The sequence below is a fragment of the Falco peregrinus genome, chromosome 21 (assembly GCF_023634155.1).
Source record: "Falco peregrinus isolate bFalPer1 chromosome 21, bFalPer1.pri, whole genome shotgun sequence".
Taxonomy (NCBI): Eukaryota; Metazoa; Chordata; class Aves; order Falconiformes; family Falconidae; genus Falco; species Falco peregrinus.
Genome location: NC_073742.1, coordinates 2,011,053 through 2,025,296, shown reverse-complemented (window position 1 = coordinate 2,025,296; position 14,244 = coordinate 2,011,053). Strand labels below are relative to the sequence as shown.

At 65.2% G+C, this 14,244-nt stretch overlaps 1 protein-coding gene across 1 annotated transcript in view; it reads left to right on the top strand.

Annotated features, from left to right (window-relative positions):
- The window catches only part of LOC129782996 (vigilin-like), a 220,870-nt gene extending 215,303 nt beyond the window's left edge, over positions 1 to 5,567 (top strand). The window contains 7 exon segments of the mRNA XM_055792586.1: positions 1,901 to 2,008; positions 2,570 to 2,674; positions 3,179 to 3,258; positions 4,192 to 4,345; positions 4,651 to 4,755; positions 5,017 to 5,130; positions 5,463 to 5,567. Coding sequence (XP_055648561.1) covers positions 1,901 to 2,008; positions 2,570 to 2,674; positions 3,179 to 3,258; positions 4,192 to 4,345; positions 4,651 to 4,755; positions 5,017 to 5,130; positions 5,463 to 5,567 — 771 coding nt within the window.
- The last annotated feature ends 8,677 nt before the right edge of the window (positions 5,568 to 14,244 follow it).

Genomic DNA, 14,244 nt, shown 5'->3' with positions numbered 1-14,244 from the left:
GTCTGGAACCGGCTGTGGTGGGCTGGGACAGGCTCTGGTGGTATTGAACGGCCTGTGGGGGGGGACTGGGACGGGCTGTGGGGGGCTGGGACGGGCTGTGGGGGGCTGGGACGGGTTGTTGTGGACTGGGACAGTCTGGGACGGGCTGTGGTGGGCTGGGACGGGCTGTGGTGGGCTGGGACGGGCTGTGGTGGGCTGGGACGGGCTGAGATGGGCTGTGGTTGTCTGGAACCGGTTGTGATGGGCTGGGACAGGCTGTGGTGGGCTGGGACGGGCTGTGGTGGGCTTGGACCTGCTGTGGTGGTCACACACGGGCTGTCGTGGTCCGGGACGGGCTGTCATGGTCCGGGACGGGCTGTGGTGGGCTGGGAAGGGCTGGGACTGGCTGGGGAGGGCTGGGATGTGCTGTGGTGGCCTGGGATGGGCTGTGGTGGGCTGGGACGGGCTGTGGTGGGCTGGGACGGGCTGTGGTGGGCTGGGACGGGCTGTGGTGGGCTCGGACGGGCTGTGGTGGGCTGTGGTGGGCTTTGGTGGGCTGGGACGGGCTGTGGTGGGCTGGGACGGGCTGTGGTGGCCTGGGACAGGCTGTGGTGGGCTCGGACGGGCTGTGGTGGGCTGTGGTGGGCCGTGGTCGGCTGGAACGTGCCGTGGTTGCCCGTGGTGGGCTGTGGTGGGCTGGGACGGGCTGGGACGGGCTGTGGTGGTCCGGGACGGGCTTTGGTGGGCTGTGGTGGGCTGGGACGGGCTGCAACAAGCTGGGACGGGCTGTGACAAGCTGTGGTGGGCTGGGACGAGCTGTGGTGGGCGGGGACGGGCTGTGGTGGGCTGGGACAGGCTGGGACGGGCTCGGACGGGCTGGGACGAGCTCTGGTGGTCTGGAACCGGCTGTGGTGGGCTGGGACAGGCTCTGATGGGCTTGGACGGGCTGTGGTGGGCTGTGGGGGGCTGGTACGGGCTGTGGTGGGCGAGGACGAGCTGTGGTGGGCAGGGATGGGCTGTGGTGGGCAGGGATGGGCTGTGGTGGCCTGGGACGGGCTGTGGTGGGCTGGGACGGGCTGTGGTGGTTGGGACGGGCTGTGGTGCGCTGGGATGGGCTGTGGTGGGCTGGGACATGTAGTGGTGGGCTGGGATGGGATGTCGTGTTCCGGGGCGGGCTGTGGTGGTCTGGGACAGGCTGTGGTGGGGTGTCGTGGGCTGAGACGGGCTGTGGTGGTCTGGGACGGGCTGTAGTGGGCTGTGGTGGGCTGAGACGTGCTGTGGTGGGCTCGGATGGGCTGTGGTGGGCTGTGGTGGGCTGGGACGGGCTCTGGTGGGATGGGATGGGCTCTGGTGGGCTGGGACGGGCTGTGGTGGGCTGTGGTGGGCTGGGACGGGCTCTGGTGGGCTGGGACGGGCTGTGATGGGCTGGGACGGGCTGTGGTGAGCTGTGAACGGCTGGGACAGGCTGAGGAGGGCTGGGATGTGCTGTGGTGGCCTGGGATGGGCTGTGGTGGGTTGTGGTGAGCTGGGACGGGCTGGGACGGGCTGACACGGGCTGTGGTGGGCTGTGGTAAGCTGGGACGGGCTGTGGTGGCCTGGGATGGGTTGTGGTGGGTTGGGATAAGCTGTGGTGGGCTGGGACGGGCTGTGGTGGGCTGGGACGGGCCGTGGTCGGCTGGGACAAGCTGTGGGGGGCTGGGACGGGTTGTTGTGGGCTGGGACAGTCTGGTACGGGTTGTGGTGGGCGGGGACGGACTGTGTTGGGCGGGGACGGGCTGTGGTGGGCTGGAACGGGCTGTGGTGGTTCGGGACGGGCTCTGGTGGGCTGTGGTGGGGTGGGACAGGCTGTGGTGGGCTGGGACTTGCTGTGGTGTGCTGTGGTTTGTCCATCAAACAGCTTCTCTGTTTTTCTGTCTCTCAGGCCAACAGTTTTACCGTCTCCTCGGTCTCTGCCCCCTCTTGGCTTCATCGTTTCATTATTGGAAAGAAAGGACAGAACCTGGCCAAAATAACTCAGCAGATGCCAAAGGTATGGATGAGCTGGTTAGCTTAGCACCCCCGGCGTAGAAAAAGGTTTAGTCCAGATCACTCGTCACGAAAGAGAGAGGTGTATTCTAGCGTGGGTAAAACCAGGGGGAAATGACACAGATCTTTGCCGTTCAAGGGAACCCTCTCTTTTACTGCTGCAAACACTGCTCCTCCTATGTTATTGTCATGGGTTGAGCCCTTCCAAGGAAGCTTTATGTGGTGCTGTTTTGAGAACTGATGTAGTAGGATACCTGGAAATGGCGAGTGCAGCGAGGCTTCTCCCTGGGGAGTTAGACGGTATCTAGATAAAGGCTAGATGAGTAAACTTCTCCAAAGCCCTTGCAGAAACCGGGACGGCACCAGAGCCTTGGGCTCTAGGCACTGCCATATGGCCGAAATTGTTAAGTTTCTGACTTGTAAAATTGTGGGGATTTGGTCTGGGCTTTTTGGGAAGGAGCACATCTCTCAGTGGCAGGGATCGATGGTGTAGGCCTGACCAAAAGCATTGGCCTGGCTTGGATCTTGGCAAATTCTGAAGAGATTCATTGTCCTTCACCTCAAGGTTCACATCAAATTCACTGGAGGAGAGGATAACATCACTTTGGAAGGACCTACAGAAGATGTGCATGTGGCTCAGGAACAGATTGAAGCCATGCTCAAGGAACTGGTGAGCTGCAGTTACTAGTTCCAGTAAGAAACTGGGGGAAGAAGGGGCAACAGAGCAGAGGTGATGAGGTGTTTGTCACATCCATAGGATGTCTTGGCATGCTTAATCGAACTTGCAGGAGACAAATTGTGTGGCAGGTGGATGACACCCCTTGGTTATGAAACTCATCCATAGCATCCTTGAAAAGTCAGCGTTAATTTTTTTTGGTGCAGAGAAGGAAGGATTCTCTTGGTTATAGCTGGAGAGGCATAGAAGTGAGTCTTTTCAATGTTTCATGAGCACAATGCTCTCTTCTCAAAGCAGAGGAATGCTTGTGCTCTGCTTAAGAGCAGAAGTGCTTGTAGCTGACCGCTGGTGAGTCAGTGCCAATACTGGCAGTAGGCAGTTACTTAGGGCACGAGACAGAAGCGGTGGCCTGTCCTACCTGGCCCTATATAATATAATATATAATATTGGACATACATACATATATAGATATAGATATAAAAATATAATTCTTTTTAGATCCACGGGATGGATTACGCAATAATCAAGGCTGACCACCAATTCCACCGACACCTCATTGGCAAGAACGCAGCTAAACGGTAAGTGGAGTGCCTTTCTAGTCCTTCCCATGCTCACACTCTTCGTGTTTAGTAGATGGTATCAGGGGCTCTGTAGCTCACCCAGTGTGCTGTCTCCATCACGTTTCCTCTGCTTTCCTGGAGTGGTGGTGGTACAAGGAGAGAAATGGGCCGTGAGGCCTTGCGATGGCTTTAACGTGTGAAAGTACCTTGGGAGCCTGAACAGTAGTGGAATTACTTTGATGTGTCCTGGAGGAATTTTTTTTTTTTTTTTTTTTTTTTTCCACACGTTGCTCTGTGCGAATGACATTTTAGCAGCCAGTTGTGGGTGGTGGAAATGTGCTTGGTGAGCTTCTCCCTGTAGAGGAATGAAGGCGGTGGGTTGATTAGCATTGATAACACGCAGCTGTGGCCTTGCCTCAGAGGCAGTGGGTTGATTGACGTGGACGACGTGCAGGTGTAGCTGGTTCCCGCTAAGGGGTTAAATAGCCCTGTGGCTTGTGGGAGAGGGTGTCAGCTGGAGGAGGAGCAGTGTGGTCTGGCCTCTGGAGGAAGGTGCTACAGCACCGGCAGTAGAATATGGCCAACGCTAAAGCCTTGTTGCGGTCTGCTAGTTTGATAGCACTGCAACGTGTCCCCAGCCAAGAGTTTGGGGTAGAAAGGAACGATTATCCTCTGCTCTAAATGTGATACTGTTTGGGGAAGAAACACGCCTCGCTCTGACAAGGGAACAATGGGCTCTGTAGATGCCACGGTATATTTACTTGGACAGGCTCTTGTGTGGCACAGGTCTGCTCTCGCTGAACTCCAGGGTGAAGAGGCAATTTCCCCTGTCTCAACCCTACCCCGCTGAGTCCTTCCCAGAGGCGGCTTTCCTTCTTCAACAGCCTCTGAGCAGTGATAATCAAGGTGCCTTGCTTCCAGGTCTTTGCCTAGCAGACGGCGTCACCACAGTCCTTGCCTCGAAGTGAACAGGATGAAGGATCTGTACAAGGTGTCTGTGCGCATTCCCCCGGACAACGAGAAGAGCAACCCGATCAGAATGGAAGGAGACCCACAGGGGGTCCCACAGGCCAAGAAAGAGCTGCTGGAACTCGCTTCCCGTATGGTGAGTGGGTAGGACGTGATGTTTGGGAGACTGCAGGGTTTGGGCTCTCGTGTTCCCTTGTAACCTTCTGACGCGAGTGTGTGCCCCTTGCCCACGGAGCACTTGGATCTCATGACAAGTGCAAGTTCCTCTTCACAAATGTCTTCCCCTGTTCCCTCGGGTAGCCCTTCTCTGTCAACGCAGAGTGAATTTGGTCTGGAGAAAAGAGGGACAGTGCTGGCAAGTAAACCGTCGGGCAGCAAACCGCTAAGTCAAAGTAGATGGCTCTCCGGCTGAACACTCAGTGTGCCCTCTGTTCCCATCAGGAAAATGAACACGCTGCGGACCTAATCGTTGAGCAGAAATTCCACCGGACCATCATTGGGCAGAAGGCTGAGCGGGTCTGGGAAATCCGGGAGCAATTCCCAGAGGTAAGGCTTTGTAGGAGAGGAGGAATCCAGAGGGGTTCTTTCCTACATGGGTAGTAGGCCTGTCGTCACAGAAGTCGTAACTTTAGTGGCTCTGTAGCGCAAGTGTCTGAGAAGATAGTTCTTTTAGCCAGAGGCCGCTAACACGGTTCCCCTTTTCTGAATGGGAAAAGGGCATGTGTAGGATCCCCCCAACCTTTGCATGTGTCTGACACAAGGGTTCTTGCTTTTGCTTGAGCTAACTATAAATGACCGCTCCTGCAGGTTATCATCAACTTCCCAGACCCTGCACACAAGAGTGACATCGTCCAACTCCGAGGTCCCAAAAACGAGGTGGAGAAGTGCACCGAGTACATGCAAAAGATGGTGGCAGACCTGGTAAGGAGGTCTTCTGCCTGCTCTTCCCTCCTGCGTGCCTGGATAACCCTGGGGCAAAGCAGAGCTCTACTGGCTTGGGTAGAGCTAAAACACCTCAAGAGGAGGGAGCTGTCGACGCTGTTTTGGCTGAATGGAGGCAGGGGGTAGTACCTGTTATGTGAAGGCTATAGGGGAACGTCCTTGCCTTTGTTTAGTCTTACAAAAGTCCCTCGTATAGAGAACTTCCTTGGGTCGAAGCCTGTTTTCAAAAGCTCGTTTATCAGAGCTCCTGAAGTCGGGCCTCCCTTGCCACGACAGTGTAATCTTGGGTTCTCCCTTCCTTTCTCCCTTAGGTTGAAAACAGCTTTTCTATTTCTGTCCCCATCTGCAAACAGTTCCACAAGAACATCATAGCGAAAGGAGGTGCCAAAATCAAAAAGGTGAGATGTTGTTCCTAACACAGGTGGGCCAAGCCGGGACGCGCAGTGGTGGGCCGGGACGGGCCAGGACGGGCTGCGGTGGGCTCGTATTGGCTGGCAGGGGCTGGCAGGGGCTGGCAGGGGCTGGCAGGGGCTGGCAGGGGCGGGGACGGCCCGTGGTGGGCGGGGACGGCCCGTGGTGGGCGGGGACGGCCCGTGGTGGGCGGGGACGGCCCGTGGTGGGCGGGGACGGGCTGTGGTGGGTTGTAGTGAGCTGAGACGGGCTGGGACGGCCTGCGGTGGGCTGGGACGGCCTGCGGTGGGCTGGGACGGCCTGCGGTGGGCTGGGACGGCCTGCGGTGGGCTGGGACGGGCTGGGACGAGCTGCGGTGGGCTGGGAAGGGTTGGGACGGGCTGCAACGGGCTGTGGTGTGAGGCGACGGGCTGTGGTAAGCTGTAATGGGCTGTGGTGGGCTGAGGTGAGCTGGGAAGGTCTGTGGTGGGCTGTGGTAAGCTGGGACTGGCACTGGTGGGCTGGGACGGTCTGTGGTGGGCTGGGACGGGCTGTGGTGGGCTGGGACGGGCTGTGGTGGGCTGGGACGGGCTGTGGTGGGCTGGGACGGGCCGTGGTGGGTTGTGGTGAGCTGAGACGGGCTGGGACGGGCCGTGGTGGGCTGGGACGGGCCGTGGTGGGCCGTGGTGGGTCGTGGCGCGCCGTAGTGGGCTAGGACGGAGCGTGGTGGGCCTGACAGGCCCTGGTGGTCTGTGGTGGGCAGGGGTTGTCTGTGGTGGGCCGTAGTGAGCTGGGACGGCCTGTGGTGGGCGGGGACGGCCTGTGGTGGGCTGGGACGGGCTGTGATGAGCTGGGACGGCCTGTGGTGGGCCGTGGTGGGCCGTGACAGGCCTTGGTGGGCCGTGGAGGGCTGGGACGGGCTCTGGTGGGCTGGGACGGACTTGGACGCACTGTGGTGGGATGGGACGGGCTGGGATGGCCTGTGGTGGGCTGGGACGGGCTGTGGTTGGCTATGGTGGGCTGGGACGGACTGTGGTGGTCTGGGACGGACTGGGATGGGCTGGGACGGGCTGTGGTGGGCTGGGACAGGCACTGCTGGGCTGAGGTGGGCTGCGGTGGGCGGGGATGGGCCGTGGTGGGCAGGGACAAGTTGTGGTGAGCTGGGACGTATTGGGAAGGTCTGTAATGGGCTGTGGTGGGCTGGGAAAAGCTGTGGTGGGCTTGGACGATCTGTGGTGGGCTGGTACACGCTGTGGTGGGCTGGGACGGGCTGGGACGGGCTGCAGTGGGCTGGGACGATTTGGGACGGGATGCGGTGGGCTAGGACGGGCTGGCACGGACTGTGGTGAGCTAGTACGGGCTGACACGGGCTGGGACGGGCTGTGGTGGGCTGGGACGGGCTGTGGTAAGCTGGGACGGGATGTGGTGGGCCGCAACGGGCTGAGATGGGCTGGGACGGGCTGGGATAGGCTGGGACGGGCTGTGGTGGGCTGGGACGAGCTGTGGTGGGCTGGGACGAGTTGTGGTGGGCTGTGGTGGGCCGTGGTGGTCTGTGGTGAGTTGAGACGAGCTGTGGTGGGCTGGGACGGGCTGTGGTGGGCTGGGATGGGCTGTGATGGGCTGTGGTGGGCTGTGATGTGCTGTGGTGGGCTGGGACGGGCTGTGGTGGGCTGGGATGGGCCGTGGTGGTCTGGAAAGTGCTGTGGTGGGCTGGGATGTCATGTGACTGGCTGTGGTGGGCTGGGCTGGGCTGGGACGTGTTGTGGTGGGCTGTGGTGGGCTGGGACGGGCCGTGGTGGTCTGGAAAGTGCTGTGGTGGGCTGGGATGGCATGTGACTGGCTCTGGTGGGCTGGGACAGGCTATGGTGGTCTGGGACAGGCTGTGGTGCGTAGGACGGGCTGTGGTAAGCTGGGACGGGCTGTAGTGGGCTGGGACAGGCCGTGGCGGGCTGTGGTGAGCTGGGACGGGCTGTGGTGGGCTGGGACGGGCTGTGGTGGGCTGGGACAGGCTGTGGTTTCCTGGGATCGTCTGTGATGGGCTGGGACGGGCAGTGGTGGGCTGTGGTGTGCTGTGGTGGGCTGTGGTGTGCTGTGGTGGGCTGTGGTGGGCTGGGACGGGCTGTGGTGGGCTGGGACGGGCTGTGGTGGGCTGGGACGGGCTGTGGTGGGCTGGGACGGGCTGTGGTGGGCTGGGACGGGCTGTGGTGGGCTGGGACGGGCCGTGGTGGGCTGGGACGGGCCGTGGTGGGCTGGGACGGGCCGTGGTGAGCTGGGACGTGCCGTGGTGGGCTGAGACGTACCGTGGTGGGCTGGGACGGGCTGTGGTAAGCCGGGACGGGCTTTGTTGGGCCGGGCCGGGCTGTGGTGGGATTGGACGGGCTGTGGTGGGTTGTGGTGAGCTGGGACGGGCTGGGACGGGCTGGGACAGGCTGGGACGGCCTGCGGTGGGCTGGGACAGGCTGGGACGGCCTGCGGTGGGCTGGGACGGCCTGCGGTGGGCTGGGACGGCCTGCGGTGGGCTGGGACGGCCTGCGGTGGGCTGGGACGGGCTGCGGTGGGCTGGGACGGGCTGCGGTGGGCTGGGACGGGCTGTGCTTGGCTATGGTGGTCTGGGATGGGCTGGGATGGGCTGGGACGGGCTGGGATGGGCTATGGTGGGCTGGGACGGGCTGTGGTATGCTGGGACGGGCTGTGGTGGGCTTTGTTGGGCTGGGAAGGCCTGTTGTGGTTTGGGATGGGCTGGGACAGGCTGTGGTTTGCTATGGTGGGCTGGGAAGGCCTGTGGTGGTCTGGGACGGGCTGGGATGGGCTGGGACGGGCTGGGATGGGCTATGGTGGGCTGGGACGGGCTGTGGTATGCTGGGACGGGCTGTGGTGGGCTGTGTTGGGCTGGGAAGGCCTGTTGTGGTTTGGGATGGGCTGGGACAGGCTTTGGTTGGCTATGGTGGGCTGGGACTGGCTTTGGTGGGCTGGGACGGGCTGGGACGGGCTGTGGTGAGTGGGGACGGGCTTTGGTGGGCTGTGTTGTGCTGGAACGGGCTGTGGCGGTCTGGAACGGGCTGTGGTGGGTTGTGGTGAGCTCGGACGGTCTGGTATGGGCTGACACGGGCTGTGGTGGGCTGGGATGGACAGGCACGAGCTGTGGTGGGCTTGGACGTGGTGTGGTGGGCTGGGACTGGTTCTGGTGGGCCGTGGTGGGCTGTGGTGGGCCGGTATGGGCTGTGGTGGGCCGGGACACGCTGTGGTGGGCCGTGGTGGGCCGGGATGGGATGTGGTGGGCCCGGACGAGCTGTGACGGGCTGTGGTGGGCTGTGGTGGGCTCTCGTGGGCTGAGACAGGCTGTGGTGCACTGGGACGGGCTGTGGTGGGCTGTGGTGGCCCGGGATGGGCTGTGGTGGGCTGTGGTGGCCCGGGATGGGCTGTGGTGGGCAGTGGTGGGCTGGGACGGGCTGTGGTGGGCTGTGGTGGGCTGGGACGCGCTGTGGTGTACTGTGGTGGGCTGGGACAGGCTCTGGTGGGCTGGGACGGGCTGTGGTGGGCTGTGGTGTGCTCTGGTGGGCTGGAGCGGGCTGTTGTGGATTGTGGTGAGCTGGGACGGGCTGACACGGGCTGTGGTGGGCTGGGACGGGCTGTGGTGATCTGGGAAGGCCTGGGACGGGCGGGGACGGGCTTTGGTGGGCGGGGTCGGGCTGTGGTGGGCAGGGATGGGTTCTGGTGGGCTGTGGTGGCCTGGGACGGGCTGTGGTGGCCTGGGACGGGCTGTGGTGGCCTGGGACGGGCTGTGGTGGCCTGGGACGTGCTGTGGTGGGCTGGGACGAGCTGTGGTGGGCTGGGACAGGCCGTGGTCAGTCGTGGTGTGCTGGGACGGTTCGTGGTGGTTCGGGACAGACTCTGGTGGGCCGGGACAAGCTCTGGTGGGCTGTGGTGTGCTGGGACGGGCTGTGGTGGGCTGGAAATGGCTGGGACGGGCTGGGACGGGCTGTGGTTGGCTTGGACAGGCTGTGGTGGGCTGTGGTGGGCTGGGACGGGCTGTGGTGGGCTGGGACGGGCTGTGGTGGGCTGGGACGGGCTGGGACGGGCTGGGACGGGCTGGGACGGGCTGGGACGGGCTGGGACGGGCTATGGTGGGCTGGGACTGGCTAGTGGTGGGCTGGCACGGGCTAGTGGTGGGCTGGGACGGGCCGTGGTGGGCTGGGACGGGCCGTGGTGGGCTGGGACGGGCCGTGGTGGGCTGGGACGTGCCGTGGTGGGCTGGGACGTGCCGTGGTGGGCTGGGACGGGCCGCGGTGGGCTGGGACGGGCCGCGGTGGGCTGGGACGGGCCGCGGTGGGCTGGGACGGGCCGCGGTGGGCTGGGACGGGCCGCGGTGGGCTGGGACGGGCTGTGTTGGGCCGTGGTGGGCTGGGACGGGCTGTGGTCTGCTGGCACGGGCTGTGGTGGGCTGGGACGGGCTCTGGTGGGCCGTGGTGGTCTGTGGTGGGATGGGATGGGCTGTGGTGAACTGTGGTGGGCTGGGACGGGCTGTGGTGGGCTGTGGTGGGCTGGGACGGGCTGTGGTGGGCTGTGTTGGGCTGGGACGGCCTGTGGTGGTTTAGGATGGGCTGGGACAGGCTGTGGTGGGCTCTGTTGGGTTCTGGTGGGCTGGGACGGGCTGCGGTGGGCCGGCACATGCTGCGGTGAGCCGGCACGGGCTGCGGTGGGTGGGGCGGGGCTGCGGTGGGCCGGGCCGCGCTGTGGTGGGCTGTGGTAAGCTGGGACGGGCTGTGGTGGGCTGGGTTGGGCTGTGATAAGCTGGGACGGGCTCCGGTAGTCTGGAACGGGCCGTGGTGGGCTGGGACGGGCCGTGGTGGGCTGGGAGGGGCTGTGGTGGGCTGTGGTGGGCTAGGACGGGCTGTGGTGGGCTGGGACGGGCTGTGGTGGGCTGGGACAGGCTGGGATGGGTTGTGGTGGGCTGGGACGGGCTGTGGTTGGCTATGGTGGGCTGGGACGGACTGGGACGGGCTGGGACGGGCTGGGACAGGCTGGGACAGGCTGGGACGGGCTGTGGTGGGCTGGTACGGGCTGTGGTGGGCTGGTACGGGCTGTGGTGGGCTGGGACGTGCCGTGGTGGGCTGGGACGGGCTTTGACGGGGTGTGGTGGGCTGGGACAGGCTCTGGTGGGCTTGGACGGGCTGTGTTGGGCCGTGGTCTGCTGGGACGGGCCGTGGTCTGCTGGCACGGGCTGTGGTGGGCTGGGACGCGCCGTGGTGGGCTGGGACGCGCCGTGGTGGGCCGGGACGGGCCGTGGTGGGCTGGGACGGGTTGGGAGGGTCTGGGATGGGCTGTGGTGGGCCGTGGTGGCCTAGGACGGGCTGTGGTGGTCTGGGACGGGCTGTGGTGGTCTGGGACGGGCTGTGGTGGGCTGGGACGGGCTGTGGTGGGCTGGGGCGGGCTCTGGTGGGCTGGGACAGGCTGTGGTTGGCTGTGGTGGCCTGGGAAGGCCTGTGGTAGTCTGGGACGGGCTGGGATGGGCTGGGACGGGCTGGGATGGGCTATGGTGGGCTGGGACGGGCTGTGGTATGCTGGGACGGGCTGTGGTGGGCTGTGTTGGGCTGGGAAGGCCTGTTGTGGTTTGGGATGGGCTGGGACAGGCTTTGGTTGGCTATGGTGGGCTGGGACTGGCTTTGGTGGTCTGGGACGGGCTGGGACGGGCTGTGGTGAGTGGGGACGGGCTTTGGTGGGCTGTGGTGTGCTGGAACGGGCTGTGGCGGTCTGGAACGGGCTGTGGTGGGTTGTGGTGAGCTCGGACGGTCTGGTATGGGTTGACACGGGCTGTGGTGGGCTGCGATGGACAGGCACGAGCTGTGGTGGGCTTGGACGGGGTGTGGTGGGCTGGGACTGGTTCTGGTGGGCCGTGGTGGGCTGTGGTGGGCCGGTATGGGCTGTGGTGGGCCGGGACACGCTGTGGTGGGCCGTGGTGGGCCGGGACGGGATGTGGTGGGCCCGGACGAGCAGTGACGGGCTGTGGTGGGCTCTCGTGGGCTGAGACAGGCTGTGGTGCACTGGGACGTGCTGTGGTGGGCTGTGGTGGCCCGGGATGGGCTGTGGTGGGCTGGGACGGGCTGTGGTGGGCTGTGGTGGGCTGGGACGCGCTGTGGTGTACTGTGGTGGGCTGGGACGGGCTGTGGTGGGCTGTGGTGTGCTCTGGTGGGCTGGAGCGGGCTGTTGTGGATTGTGGTGAGCTGGGACGGGCTGACACGGGCTGTGGTGGGCTGGGACGGGCTGTGGTGATCTGGGAAGGCCTGGGACGGGCTGGGACGGGCTGTGGTGGGCGGGGTCGGGCTGTGGTGGGCGGGGATGGGTTCTGGTGGGCTGCGGTGGCCTGGGACGGGCTGTGGTGGCCTGGGACGGGCTGTGGTGGCCTGGGACGGGCTGTGGTGGCCTGGGACGGGCTGTGGTGGCCTGGGACGTGCTGTGGTGGGCTGGGACGAGCTGTGGTGGGCTGGGACGGGCCGTGGTCAGTCGTGGTGTGCTGGGACGGTTCGTGGTGGTTCGGGACAGACTCTGGTGGGCCGGGACAAGCTCTGGTGGGCTGTGGTGTGCTGGGACGGGCTGTGGTGTGCTGGAACAGGCTGTGGTGTGCTGGGACGGGCTGTGGGCGGCTGGGACGGGCTGTGGTGGGCTGGGACGGGCTGTGGTGGGCTGGGAAGGCCTGGGACGGGCTGTGCTGGGCGGGGAAGGGCTGTGGTGGGCAGGGACAGGCTGTGGTGGGCGGGGACGGGCTGTGGCGGTCTGGAACGGGCTGTGGTGGGTTGTGGTGAGCTCGGACGGTTTGGGACGGGCTGAGACGGGCTGTGGTGGGCTGGGATGGACAGGCACGAGCTGTGGTGGGCTTGGACGGGTTCTGGTGGGCTGGGACTGGTTCTGGTGGGCCGTGGTGGGCTGTGGTGGGCCGGAATGGGCTATGGTGGGCCGGGAGGGGCTGTGGTGGGCCGTGGTGGGCCGCGACGGGATTTGGTGGGCCCGGACGAGCTTTGACGGGCTGTGGTGGGCTGTGTTGGGCTGGGACGGGCTGTGGTGGGCTGTGGTGGGCTCTCGTGGGCTGAGACAGGCTGTGGTGCACTGGGACGGGCTGTGGTGGGCTGTGGTGGGCTGGGACGGGCTGTGGTGGGCTGGGACGCGCTGTGGTGGGCAGTGGTAGGCTGGGACGGGCTGTGGGGGGCTGGGACGGGCTGTGGTGAGCAGTGGTAGGCTGGGACGGGCTTTGGTGGCCTGGGACATGCTGTGGTGGGCTGGGACGAGCTGTGGTGGGCCTGGACAGGCCGTGGTCAGTCGTGGTGTGCTGGGACGGTTCGTGGTGGTTCGGGACAGACTCTGGTGGGCCGGGACAAGCTCTGGTGGGCTGTGGTGTGCTGGGACGGGCTGTGGTGGGCTGGAAATGGCTGGGACGGGCTGGGACGGGCTGTGGTTGGCTTGGACAGGCTGTGGTGGGCTGTGGTGGGCTGGGACGGGCTGTGGTGGGCTGGGACGGGCTGTGGTGGGCTGGGAAGGCCTGTGGTGGGCTGGGACGGGCTGTGGTTGGCTATGGTGGGCTGGGAAGGCCTGTGGTGGGCTGGGACGGGCTGGGACGGGCTGGGACGGGCTGGGATGGGCTGGGACGGGCTGGTATGGGCTATGGTGGGCTGGGACGGGCTAGTGGTGGGCTGGCACGGGCTGTGGTGGGCTGGCACGGGCTGTGGTGGGCTGGGACGGGCCGCGGTGGGCTGGGACGGGCCGCGGTGGGCTGGGACGGGCCGCGGTGGGCTGGGACGGGCCGCGGTGGGCTGGGACGGGCTGTGTTGGGCCGTGGTGGGCTGGGACGGGCTGTGGTCCGCTGGCACTGGCTGTGGTGGGCTGGGACGGGCTCTGGTGGGCCGTGGTGGTCTGTGGTGGGATGGGATGGGCTGTGGTGAACTGTGGTGGGCTGGGACGGGCTGTGGTGGGCCATGGTGGGCTGTGACGGGCTGTGGTGGGCTGTGTTGGGCTGGGACGGGCTGTGGTGGGCTGGGACGGGCTGTGGTGGGCTGGGACAGGCTGGGATGGGTTGTGGTGGGCTGGGACGGGCTGTGGTTGGCTATGGTGGGCTGGGAAGGACTGTGGTGGGCTGGGACGGGCTGGGACGGGCTGGGACGGGCTGTGGTGGGTTCTGGTGGGCTGGGAAGGGCTCTGGTTGGCTGGGACGGGCTGCGGTGAGACGGCACGGGCTGCGGTGGGCCGGGCGGGGCTGCGGTGGGCCGGGCCGCGCTGTGGTGGGCTGTGGTAAGCTGGGACGGGCTGTGGTGGGCTGGGATGGGCTGTGATAAGCTGGGACGGGCTCCGGTAGTCTGGAACGGGCCGTGGTGGGCTGGGACGGGCCGTGGTGGGCTGGGACGGGCTGTGGTGGGCTGTGGTGGGCTAGGACGAGCTGTGGTGGGCTGGGACGGGCTGTGGTGGGCTGGGACAGGCTGGGATGGGTTGTGGTGGGCTGGGACGGGCTGTGGTTGGCTATGGTGGGCTGGGAAGGACTGTGGTGGGCTGGGACGGGCTGGGACGGGCTGGGACGGGCTGGGACGGGCTGGGACGGGCCGTGGTGGGCTGGGACGTGCCGTGGTGGGCTGGGACGGGCTGGGACGGGCTGGGACGGGCTGGGACGGGCTGTGGTGGGCTGGGACAGGCTCTGGTGGGCTTGGACGGGCTGTGTTGGGC